The 12841-nt window shown below is 38.8% G+C and overlaps 1 protein-coding gene across 1 annotated transcript in view; it reads left to right on the top strand.

The window, feature by feature from the left end:
- Positions 1-12841, top strand: part of CUNH4orf17 (chromosome unknown C4orf17 homolog) — a 335194-nt gene that overhangs the window by 123880 nt on the left and 198473 nt on the right. Inside the window, 1 exon segment of the mRNA XM_032401115.1 lies at positions 10894-11028. Within this exon segment, the coding sequence (XP_032257006.1) occupies positions 10894-11028 (135 nt within the window).

The raw sequence follows: 12841 nt of genomic DNA on the forward strand, positions 1-12841 counted from the left end.
CAAGCTTCTTTACAAGTGCAGAGGTCCTCTAGCTTAAGAAACTGTCCTTGATGGCTGGGTACTCCAACCCCAATCTTCTGATAAAGATGCAACAATGCTACCAGCTCTTTTTCTATTTGTGATTTATTAAGAATATGTTCTATTACTGTTTTATTTTCTTTCTCATATTTTCAGTCACCTTGATAGCTTTTATACTTTATTTAAAACAGTTTTCATTGTATTCTTTTGAAATTCAATTCTTCCTAGTCTTACTTGTTGTTTTATTCTATAGGATGTTTTAATTCTACAGTTAGTTTTTATTTATAATTGATTCATTTAAAGTATTCTTTGCTTTATCTTCTTCCTCTTTTAAAAATCCTAATTATTTTATTCTTTAAGCTTTTTAGAGATTTTCCATTTTATTCGTATGTTTATGCACATGATCTCCAGTCTTAAAAATCATCCAACAACATGGCTTTTATTTTCCCCATTTTACAGTGGGGCCTTGTGTTTGTGTTGGGTCAGACTAGGCATTTGCTATACCTGCAGTAGCACTGAACTGCAGGGTGCTCTCTCAACTCAGAGAGGGAAGGGGTTGTGAAGGTGAAGAACTAGATTGTCAGGCTCATATTTAACATAGTCATCTTTTAAAAACATTTTTTTCATGTGTTTTCTTTAATTCTTGGACTTTCTGCCATTATGTCAACTGGCAATTCTGTACCCAAATATCAGGAAGGGATATTGCAATTAAACAATTATAAAAGGAATTTTCCTCTTGGCTTTTGTGTTTCAAAAGCTGAAGGATTAAGGAGAGTGGAAATGACTCAAGGACAGATGAAAAATATTAGAAAAGAAGCAGGATAAGAAGACCTAAGTTTTTCCTTCTGCTCCCAATCTCCCAACTCCAATGAGGAAATGATTATACTGACTCAAAGACTTGAAAAGGAAGTTAGGAGGTTGTAGACATGGAGGAATTCTTCTGAGAGGGTCCTATACCTGCTACCTAGGGGTGGAGTTAGCAAGATTTCCCAAGTGTGTTTTCGTGTTTGAAAGCAGATGGGAACTGTGGCTTGACATTTCATGGGTAGAGGCATAGGATAGTTAGGATTAGGATAGAAAATGGCTTACTGTGTCCTGAGATAGCCTTCCAAAGATTTATGACACCCCAGCATGTTGAGGAAGTAGCAAAAACCTGCAAACTCTTTTGTGGCATGAAAGATACAGAGAAATCTGTGTATTATGGAGGTACTCTGAGGATGGGAACAAGGGATAACTCAATGATACATTTTATGGACCGGTGACAGAGATCAGTTGGGTTGATGAACATATCAACAATGTCACCACTAAATCCCATCGTCTCTCTTCTTAAAGTTATAGAATGAATTATATAACGTCTGTTCTCTAAGAAGTTATTTTATTACAGCTACATTCAAGATGCACTTATTTTATTTTGCACAATTACACTGCATTTCCAACTTTGATACTCTTCCTCTGTACTGGAACAATCAGACAGGTGATACAGGAAAGAATGAAATCCCCAAGGATGCCCTTGCACCTTTTATCATCCGGGATCTCAGAACAGCAGAATACAGCGGATGCTGAAAAATAAAAGTGCAATAATAAAATGATTGATTTGCTTAAGAAACAGTGATTTCAGCAAAGCAATTTTGCACAGTATCATGTGAGGTTACGTTGCCTACCTTCTCCCTTGCTCCCCCTCCTGATTCCACCTTCAACCTAGTTCACCTGTATGAAATACTACCTGATCATCTGATTGGGATCATCATTAATATCACCACCTGGATACGGGGAAAGCAGGATCAACATCAGGATCCAACATCAGAAAGGAAGGCCTCAGCTTTGAGCCCTGCTCCCTCAGGCTGCATGACCACAAAGACATCCAAACCCTCTGCTACAGCTTCAGATCAGCTTCTGTCAATCCCAGAATCTAGCACTGTGTCTGATTAGGAAAGAAAAATGCATTTTTTGGGGGGGTTCCTTTCCTTTTGTTGTGTGTCTGCTGCCTGCTAGATCCCCTCTCTGCATTCTCCAAAATCTGATTATAAAATTTCAGATGAGGTTTCTTGATTCTTCATTCCTGGTTTGTTTGTTTGTTTGTTTGTTTGTTTGTTTATTTATTATGTTATGTTAGTCACCATACAGTACATCATTAGTTTTTTGATGTAGTGTTCCATGATTCATTCTTTGCATGTAACATCCAGTGTTCCATGCATTACGTGCCTTCCTTAATACCCATCACTGGGCTAACCCATCACTCCACCCTCCCTCCTCTCTAAAACCTTCAGTTTGTTTCCCCGAGTCCATAGTCTCTCATGTTTTGTCTGCCCCTCTGATTCCCCCCCCTTCATTTTTCCCTTCCTTCTCCTAATGTCCTCCATGCTATTCCTTATGTTCCACAAATAAGTGAAACCATATGATAATTGACTTTCTCTACTTGACTTATTTCACTTAGCATAATCTCTTCCAGTCCCATCCATGCCAGTGCAAAAGTTGGGTACTCATCCTTTCTGATGGTGGGTAATATTCCATTGTATATATGGACCACATCTTCTTTATCCATTCATCTGTCGAAGGGTATCTTGGCTCTTTCCACAGTTTGGCTATTGTGGACATTGCTGCTATGAACATTGGTGTGCATATGGCCCTTCTTTTCACTACATCTGTGTCTTTGGGGTAAATAGCCAGTAGTGCAATTGCTGGGTCATAGGGTAGCTCTATTTTTTTTTTTAAGATTTTATTTATTTATTTGACAGAGAGAGACATGGGGAGAGGGAACACAGGCAGGGGGAGTGGGAGATGGAGAAGCAGGCCTCCCACAGGGCAGGGAGCCCAGTGCAGGGCTCGATCCCAGGACCCTGGGATCATGACCTGAGCCAAAGGCAGACGCTTAACGACTGAGCCACCCAGGCGCCCCAGGGTAGCTCTATTTTTAACTTTTTGAGTAACCACACTGTTTTCCAAAGTGGCTGTATCAACTTGCATTCCCACCAACAGTGTAAGAGGGTTCCCCCCCCCCCTTTTTTTTAAAGATTTTATTTATTTATTTGAGAGAGAGAATGAGATAGAGAGATAGAGCATGAGATGGGGAAGGGTCAGAGGGAGAAACAGACTCCTTGCCAAGCAGGGAGCCCAATGTGGGACTCGATCCTGGGACTCCAGGATCATGACCTGAGCCGAAGGCAGTCACTTAACCAACTGAGCCACCCAGGTGCCCCAGGGTTCCCCTTTCTCCACAACCTCTCCAACATTTGTTGTTTCTTGCCTTGCAATTTTTGCCATTCTAACTGATGTAAGGTGGTATCTCAATGTGGTTTTGATTTGAATTTCCCTGATGGCTAATGATGATGAACATTTTTCATGTGTCTGTTAGCCACTTGTATGTCTTCTTTGGAGAAGTGTCTGTTCATGTCTTCTGCCCATTTTTTGACTTGATTATTTGGTTTTTGGGTGTTGAGTTTGAGAAGTTCTTTATAGGTCTTGGATATCAGCCCCTTATCTGTAGTGTCATTTGCACATATCTTCTCCCATTCTGTGGGTTGCCTCTTAGTTTTGTTGACTGTTTCCTTTGCTGTGCAGAAGTTTTTTTATCTTGATGAAGTCCCAAAAGTTCATTTCCCCTTTTGTTTCCCTTGCCTTTGGAGCTGTGTCTTGAATTAAGTTGCTGTGGCTGATGTTGAAGAGGTTACTGCCTATGTTCTCCTCTAGGACTTTGATGGATTCCTGTCTCACATTGAGGTCTTTCATCCATTTACAGTTTATCTTTTTGTATGGTGTAAGCGAATGGTCGAGTTTCATTCTTCTGTATATAGCTGTCCAATTTTCCCAGCACCATTTATCGAAGAGACTGTCTTTTTTCCATTGGAACTTTTTTCCTACTTTGTCGAAGATTAGTTGACCATAGAGTTGAGGGTCCATATCTGGGCTCTCTATTCTGTTCCATTGGTCTATGTGTCTGTTTTTGTGCCAGTACCATGCTTCTTGGTGATCACAGCTTTGTAATATAGCTTGAAATCAGGCAACGTGATGCCCCCAGCTTTGTTTTTCTTTTTCAACATTTCCTTGGCGATTCGGGGTCTTTTCTGGTTCCATACAAATTTTAGGATTGTTTGTTCCAGCACTTTGAAAAATGCCATTAGTATTTTGATTGGGATGGCGTTGAAAGTATAGACTGCTCTGGGCAGCATAGACATTTTAACAATGTTTATTCTTCTAATCCATGAGCATGGAATGTTTTTCCATCTTTTTGTGTCTTCAACTTCTTTCATAAGTGTTCTGTAGTTTCTAGAGTATAGATCCTTCACCTCTTTGGTTAGGTTTATTCCAGGGTATCTTATGGTTTTAGGTGCTATTGTAAATGGAATCAATTCCCAAATTTCTCTTTTCTACAGTTACATTGTTAGTGTATAGGAAAGCAACTGATTTCTGTGCACTGATTTTGTATCCTGCCACATTACTGAATTGCTGTATGAGTTCTAGTAATTTGGGGGTGGAGTCTTTTGGGTTTTCCATATAAAGTATCATGTCATCTGTGAAGAGAGAGAGTTTGACTTCTTCTTTGCCAATTTGAATACGTTTTACTTCTTTCTGTTGTCTGATTGCTGTTGCTAAGACTTCAAATACTATGTTGAACTATAGTGGTGAGAGTGGGCATCCTTGTCATGTTCCTGACTTTAAGGGAAAAGCTCTCAGCTTTTCCCCATTGAGAATGATATTCACTGTGGGCTTTTCATAGATGGTTTTTATGATATTGAGGAATGTTCCCTCTATCCCTACACTCTGAAGAGTTTTACTCAGGAAAGGATGGTGTATATTGTCAAATGCTTTTACTGCATCACTTGAGAGGACCATATGGTTCTTCTCTCTCTTCTTATTAATGTGTTCTATCACACTGATTGATTTACAAATGTTGAACTACCCTTGCATCCCAGAGATAAATCCCACCTGGTTTTGATGTATAATCCTTTTAATGTATTGTTGGATCCTATTAGCTAGGATCTTGTTGAGAATTTTGGCATCCATATTCATCTGGGATATTGGTCTGAAATTCTCCTTTTTGATGGGGTCTTTACCTGGTTTTGAGCTCAAGGTAATGCTGGCCTCATAGAATGAGTCTGGAAGCTTTCCTTCTGTTTCTATTTTTTGAAACACCTTCAGGAGAATAGGTATTATTTCTTCTTTGAATGTTTTGTAGAATTCCCCAGGGAATCCATCAGTTCCTGGATTCTTGATTTTTGGGAGGTTTTTGATTACTGCTTCAATCTCGTTACTGGCTCCTGGTCTATTCAGGTTGTCAATTTCTTCCTGTTTCAGTCTTGGTAGTTTATAGGTTTCCAGGAAGGCATCCATTTCTTCCAGGTTGCTTAATTTACTGGCATATAGTTGTTGATGATAATTTCTGATAATTGTATTTGAGCAAATTGTAGCTGAGAACTTCCCTATTCTGGGGAATGAAACAAGCATTTGTGTCCTAGAGGCAGAGAGGACCCCTCCCAAGATCAAGGAGAACAGACCCAGCATGTAATAGTAATGCCCCAGCATGTAATAGTAATGCCCCAGCATGTAATAGTAAAACTCGCAAATCTTAAGACCAAGGAAACCATCTTAAGGGCAGTTAGGGGGAAGAGACTCCTTACATACAGAGGGAGGAACAGCAGAATAACCTCAGAACTGTCCATAGAGACTTGGCAAGCCAGGAAGGGCTGGCAAGACATATTCAGGGTACTAAAGGAGAAGAACTTGCAGCCAAGAATACTTTATCCGGCAAGGCTGTCATTCAGAATGGATGGAGAGATGCAGAGCTTCCAGGTCCGGCAGAAAATGTGACCACTAAGCTGGCCCTGCAAGAAATATTAAGGGGGGGTTCTATAAAAGGAGAAAGACCCCTAGAGTGATATAGAACAGAAATTTAGAGACAATCTATAGAAACAAGGACTTTACAGGCAACATGATGACAATAAAATCATATCTTTCAATAATCACTCTCCATGTGAACAGCCTAAATGCTCCCATAAAACAGCACAGAGTTGCAGATTAGATAAAAAGACAGGACCCATCCATATGCTGTCTACAAGAGACTCATTTTGAACCTAAAGATACATCCAGACTAAAAGTGAAGGGATAGAGAACCATTATTCATGCCAACAGATCTCAAAAGAAAGCTGGGGTAGCAAATCTTATATCAGACAAATTAGATTTTAAGCTAAAGACTGTAGTTAGAGACACAGAAGGACACTATATCATTTTTACAGGGTCTGTTCAACAAGAGGATCTAACAATTGTAAATATCTATGCCCCCAACATGGGAGCAGCCAACTACATAAGCCAACTGTTAACCAAAATAAAGAGACATATTGATAATAATATGTTAATAGTAGGAGACCTCAACACTCCACTCTCAGCAATAGACAGACCATCTAAGCAGAAAATCAACAAAGAAATAAGAGCTTTGAATGACACACTGGACCAGATGGACCTCATAGATATATACAGAACATTCTACCCTAAAACAACAGGATACTCATTCTTCTCAAGCGACATGGAACTTAATCCAGAATAGACCACATACTGGGTCACAAATCAGGTCTCAACCGATACCAAAAGATTGAGATTATTCCCTGCCTATTCTCAGACCACAATGCTTTGAAACTGGAACTCAATCATAAGAGAAAATTTGGAAGAAATTCAAACACTTGGAAGCTAAAGACCACCTTGCTTAAGAATGTTTGGGTCAACCAGGAAATCAAAGAAGAACTTAAACAATTCATGGAAACCAACGAGAACAAAAACACATCGGTCCGAAACCTATTGGATACTGCAAAGGCGGTCCTAAGGGGGAAATACAAAGCCATCCAAGCCTCAGTCAAAAAAGCAGAAAAATCCCGAATTCACTAACTTTACACCTTAAAGAACTGGAAAAAAATCAACAAATGAAGCCTAAGCCACGCACGAAAAGAGAAAAATTAAGATTAGAGCAGAGATCAGTGAATTAGAAACCAGAAACACAGTAGATCAGATCAACGAAACTAGAAGCTTGTTCTTTGAAAGAATTAATAAGATTGATAAACCACTGTCTAGACTTATCCAAAAGAAAAGAAAAAGGACCCAAATTAATAAAATTATGAATGAAAGGGGAGAGATCACGGCAACACCAAGGAAATAGAAACAATTATCATTCCTGATTTAGATGGGCTCACATGCTGGGTCAAAACGAAGAAAGTGTTATAGCAGTGTAAAATTTAAAGACCTAGATTAAATTTTTTTAAAAAATCACTTAACAGAAAATGTAGGTAGAGTTGGGGGAGAGAATATGAAAGGGAGATGTGCTTGGAATCAGAATGAGAAAATCAAAGCATTTATCACAGGAGTAATTCCTCTTTACTTATTGTTGCTAGTTCTCTTCTGTGTCTCCAGCACTTAGGACAGTACTGGCAAATATTGCACTACCACTAAATAAACATTGAATGAACAAATGAACACACTGAGTGAACACTCCATCCCTGCTAGCTGAAGCAGAGTGACTATTTGTCAGAAATGATGTAGAAGGATTTGTGCTCTCGGTGGAGTCTAAACCTTGGCCTTTAAGATTCCTTGCAAGATTTTATGACTCCAGTCATGTCAACTCATTCATTCTAGATCATTTCTCTAACCAGAAAAAAAAACAAAACATAATTGACCAATGTAGTGTGGAGTGGTTCTTAGTATTATATTGAATTCTTGAACATTTCTTTAAAATAGATGTGGGTATTTCCTGAAGAGGGGCCTACAGGTAAAACCTTTTCTTTTCCTGGTCACAGTAGGGAATAGGGTTGAGGATGTGAAAGATATTGAAGATCCAGGTAGCCCTCTCTTTCTCACAAAACCACTTGGAAATGTTTGAAGAGTCATTTTCACTGTGAATTCAGGGTATAGGAGATCATCAAATAAAGCACTCACGTTTTTCCAGCATGGTACAACTCGAAAGCTTTGTGGAGTTGGTCCAAAGACAACTGATGGGTTACTAATGGATCTATATTGATTTTATTTTGCAGGTAGCCAGTTCCTAGTTGGGGAATACAGTCTCTGGTTTTATAATCTGCAAAACAAAAAGGCTATTGTAATAAGATTTGAGAAATGCCAAACCAACCAAAGGGAAAAAAATGATGTCATGGAGATTTTCTTCTGAAAATTTGACACTGAACATGGAAAATAAATCATTTATACATCAGAAACCATTGACTACTGTTACTAAGTGTGCTGCTCCAGAAATTCTGTTACCTAGAATTCCTTTGGAGAAAAACTGGGTCAATATTCACATTTTACTGAATTGAAAAATCGTCCCTTTAAACTAGAAGTCTCTAGCTCAGCTCCTGGGCTTACCATGGCATAAATATTTCCTCCTCTTTGTATTCACACACATGGAGATGGCATTGGGAACTTACTATCAGAGGAATGGGGACAGATGGGATTGTTAATTGACTAAAGCTGTTCGTCAATATTGCTCATAAATAAGGGCTCTTCTGGAAAGATAAGAGCTGGTGCCAAAATACCAGGTTGGTGTTATATATTTATAAATAATTATATATATATCTATATATAGTTTATATATACACATATATAAATATATATATTATTTATATAGTGTTATATAATTAAGATGTTTTGCTGCTAAAAGAGCACAACAAACCCACTAGCATGGAATTGATGTTGACTGACCTCAATTATTGACTGAATTATTTGAAACATTGAAAAAACCCAAAAACTATTTTGCAGGAGATAAAAATTGTATTTGTGCTTAAAAAACCTATTTAATTAAATTAACTGAAATTGATTTGCAAAATTATCCTACTCATTGGAGAAGTCTTTTCTACCATTATAGCTCTGTTTCCTCAAGGAGAGGAATTTTGAATTCTATGTTTCTAAAAAGTCAAAAGGGATTTCATGAAAGCAACCAACCAGTCCCTCCTATTCATTGACCTACCTCCTAAGCATACACCCTTCAGTGTCCGTCCAGAGAAAATCACTGATGCATCCAGGGAAAGCTTTGAATTTAATGGAGGCAGCCCAACAATCAGACAGACACCATGGCTCAGGTGGCAGGAATCCCAGGCAGCAAGCTGAAAATGATAATAATGACCATAAGCACCTTCCCATGAATAACTAACAACTACCACCAGAGGTGGAAGGAATCACATTCCTAAATCTTGAACCTCTTCCTGGCCAGATGCTACCTCAACCTCAGTTTCAACACTGCCAGTGATAGGATCTTATTAGAAAACCAGTAGAGTTTAGTGGGAAAGAGCACAGACTGCTAGCTGTATGACCTTAGGTAAGTTACTTAACCACCCTATGCCTCAGTTTCTTCATTTGTAAAAAGAAGAATAATACTACCTATGGTTATGAGGATTAAGTGATTTATCATTCTTAAAACATTTAGAACACTATCTGGCATAGAGTGAGATAGACATATTTGTTAAATAAAATTACCCACTGCCTTTGCCAGACCTTCTCACTAGCCGTGGTTCTCTGTCTAGATTGTCTTGATTTGTATTAAAACAGAACAAATATATACATATGGGTGTGTGAGAAGCATTATTATTTTTTTAAATTCACTTTTGTAGGGATGTATAGTGTACTTCTTTACATCTATTTATTTTACTTTCTGGTTATGAACCAGAAAAGGTTGACTGAGCCTTTCTGTCTTTCTCCTTTCCTCTGTTTTGCCTTATTTTCTCTTTCCTGTTACCTATATCACTACCTTTAGTTCCTTTGTTTTTCAATCAAGTACATTAGGTACACACTGAAACATATTAAATGTCTACATTCTGTCCTCTAAACTGTAAGATCCAAGAGTATGGTACCTATTTTATTCACCCTTGTATCCCTAGAACATAACACATTGATGCATAAGGAATTCATTTTTCAAATGAATGAATTGTTCTAATACAGGACCCATAATTATCATGTGAATTAAATAATGTTTATTCTTAAATATAAAAGCATATATGCAGAGCTAGGAATAAAGAAAAGGGAGTACTGGTATTGTGGCCTTTTGAATGTTTAAACTTTGTGTACTACAATGACATATTTTTAAGTGTCTATTGCTTTTATTTTTAAAATAAATGTTTTAGAGTGAATTTACATTCTGTTTTTACATATGGGGTCCACAGGTCCAAAACCTATGTTCAGGAGAGTTTATACCTATCTACATGAGGATATTTAGCATGTCCCTTCCCCCATTAAGCATCTAATCACTGTGCCCCAAGCCCACGTACCATGACATCACTGAGTCCAATGGCCTCAAAGGCAAAGTCAACACCAACTCCTGTCATTTCCATGACCACCTGCTGGACAGGCTTCTTGAGTTTTCGAGGATTGAGACAATCAGTGACCCCTAATGCTCTGGCCCGGGGAAACTTCTCCTCATTGATGTCAACCCCAATGATTCTAGAAGCACCAGATGCTTTACAGCCCATGACAATGGCTGAACCGATTCCACCAAGTCCATAGACCACGCAGGTGGAACCACGAGTGACCTACAAATTCACAAGGCATGTTTGTATTAGAAATCAAACCTGGGCACATATGTAATTAAGAAAACAAACAAACACACAAACAAACAAACACAACCACTGAAACTTTTGGAACTGTATATAACGGTTGAACATTTAGACTGATTGGTGTAATTTTGATGTTTTCCAGGCAAATCACTATGACATATACTAACACACAGGTACCTTCCTCACCTTGGCCAAGTGCACAGCAGCCCCGTAACCTGTGGGCACCTCACAGCTTATGACACTGACTTTATCCATAGGAGCAGCAGCATCAATTTTTGCCACTGCAATCTCAGGTACAACAGAATATTCAGTGAATGTGCTTGTGCGGAAAGAGTGATGAATCTTTTTCCCTTTGCAGGTAAATCTGCTAGTCCTGTCCAGCGTCAGTCCCGGAGGAGTCAGAACACTGTTCCGCGGTGACATGGACACAGGTGCAGGCCGTGGTACCGACGTATGCAGTTGTAAAGACAGAAGGGAGCACCTTCAGTTACAGGTCAGCGCTTGTACAATATCAGCAATTTAATAAAAGAGTAAGGGGTAAATTACTAACTCTTGCTTCTCACAGAAGTTTCCCTTGGGATGCAAGCAGGAACTGCATTCTCTACACTGTGGAATAGCGAGTGTGAGGACTTTATCTCCTATATATATATAAAAAAATAATACAAGCATTAGTTTAAAATATTATTGGAACTGAAATACAATTGGATGGTTTGAAAACTTGCTGCGGGCAGATTATGGCAGCCAGGATATGGCAGCCCATTATTGTTTTTTTTCTTTTTAAGTTTTTATTTAAATTCCAGTTAGTTAACATACAGTGTTATATTAGTTTCAAGTACTGTTCTGATGCAACACTTCCATACAACACCCAGTGCTTTTAACAATAAGTGTACTCCTTAATCCCCATCACCTATTTGACCCATCCTGCTGCCCACCTCCCCTCTGGTAACCATCAGTTTGTTTTCTATGGTTAAGAGTTGGCTTCTTGGTTTGTCTTCCTGTGTTTTTTTTTTCCCTTTGTTTGTTTATTTTGTTTCTTAAATTCCACATATAATTTAAATCATATATTTGTCTTTCTCTGATTGGCTTATTTCACTTAGTATAATAACCTCTAGCTCCATCCATGTCATTGCAAATGGCAAGAGTTCATTCTTTTTTATGGCTGAGTAATATTCCATTGTGTGTTCTCTATACCACATCTTCTTTATCCATTCACCAGTTGATGGACACTTGGGCTGTTTCCATAATTTGGCTATTGTTGATAATGCTGCTATAAACATTGGGGTGCATGTATCCCTTTGAATTAGTATTTTTGTACCCTTTGGGTAGATACCTAGTAGTGCACAAAAATGCTCTATCATAGAGTAGTTTTATTTTTAACTTTTTTTTTTTTTTAAATATTTTATTTATTTATTTGAGACAGAGAGAATGAGAGAGACAGAGCACATGAGAGGGGGGAGGGTCAGAGGGAGAAGCAGGCTCCCTGCCGAGCAGGGAGCCCGATGCGGGACTCAATCCAGGGACTCCAGGATCATGACCTGAGCCGAAGGCAGTCGCTTAACCAACTGAGCCACCCAGGCGCCCTATTTTTAACTTTTTAAGGAACCTCCATACTGTTTCCAGAGTGGCTGTACCAGTTTGCATTCCCCCCAACAATGCAAGAGGGTTCCCCTTCCTCTGCATCCTCACCAACACCTGTTGTTTCCTGAGTTGCTCATTGCTGTTTTGAATGAGAAACCATATAACCTGGTTTTAGAAATTACATTATTCTTTTGGGCAAATAATGGAAATTTGGGGATATTTCTTATGGGGTGGATAGTTTTAGGTCTGCTTGCCCCTGCTCTGGAAATAGAATAATGAAACTAAGACTAAACCTTACAGATGTTATCTAGTTTAACCCTATTGTTTTCCGTTTGAAGGATTTAAGCCCCACAGTGTAGTCACCTGCGTAAAGTGGCCTAAATAGGTAATAACAGAGCACTTTTCATTGAGTCTTCTTGCCCCATGATGGCACACTGACCCATAGCAGCCTCTGACATATTTTCTTTAGTGGGGCTAAGTTCCTAGATATGCTAATTCCAGAGAATAAAAGGAATCACTCTCCCTCTGCAGAGAGGGTTCTGGAGAGAATATTGATTATATTTGGATCCAGTCATTAGCTAGCCTTCCTAGGCCTTAGCGTGACAGGCTGGATAGGGTCTGTGAAGAAAATTAATTAACAGTCATCACAGACTTACAAAGACCTGGTCAGAAGTCTACAACATTGTTGCTGATGGCCCTTACAATTTTCCTAACAAAGAACCACCCCC

This window comes from Phoca vitulina, unplaced genomic scaffold (genome assembly GCF_004348235.1).
Source record: "Phoca vitulina isolate PV1807 unplaced genomic scaffold, GSC_HSeal_1.0 scaffold3, whole genome shotgun sequence".
Taxonomy (NCBI): domain Eukaryota; kingdom Metazoa; phylum Chordata; class Mammalia; order Carnivora; family Phocidae; genus Phoca; species Phoca vitulina.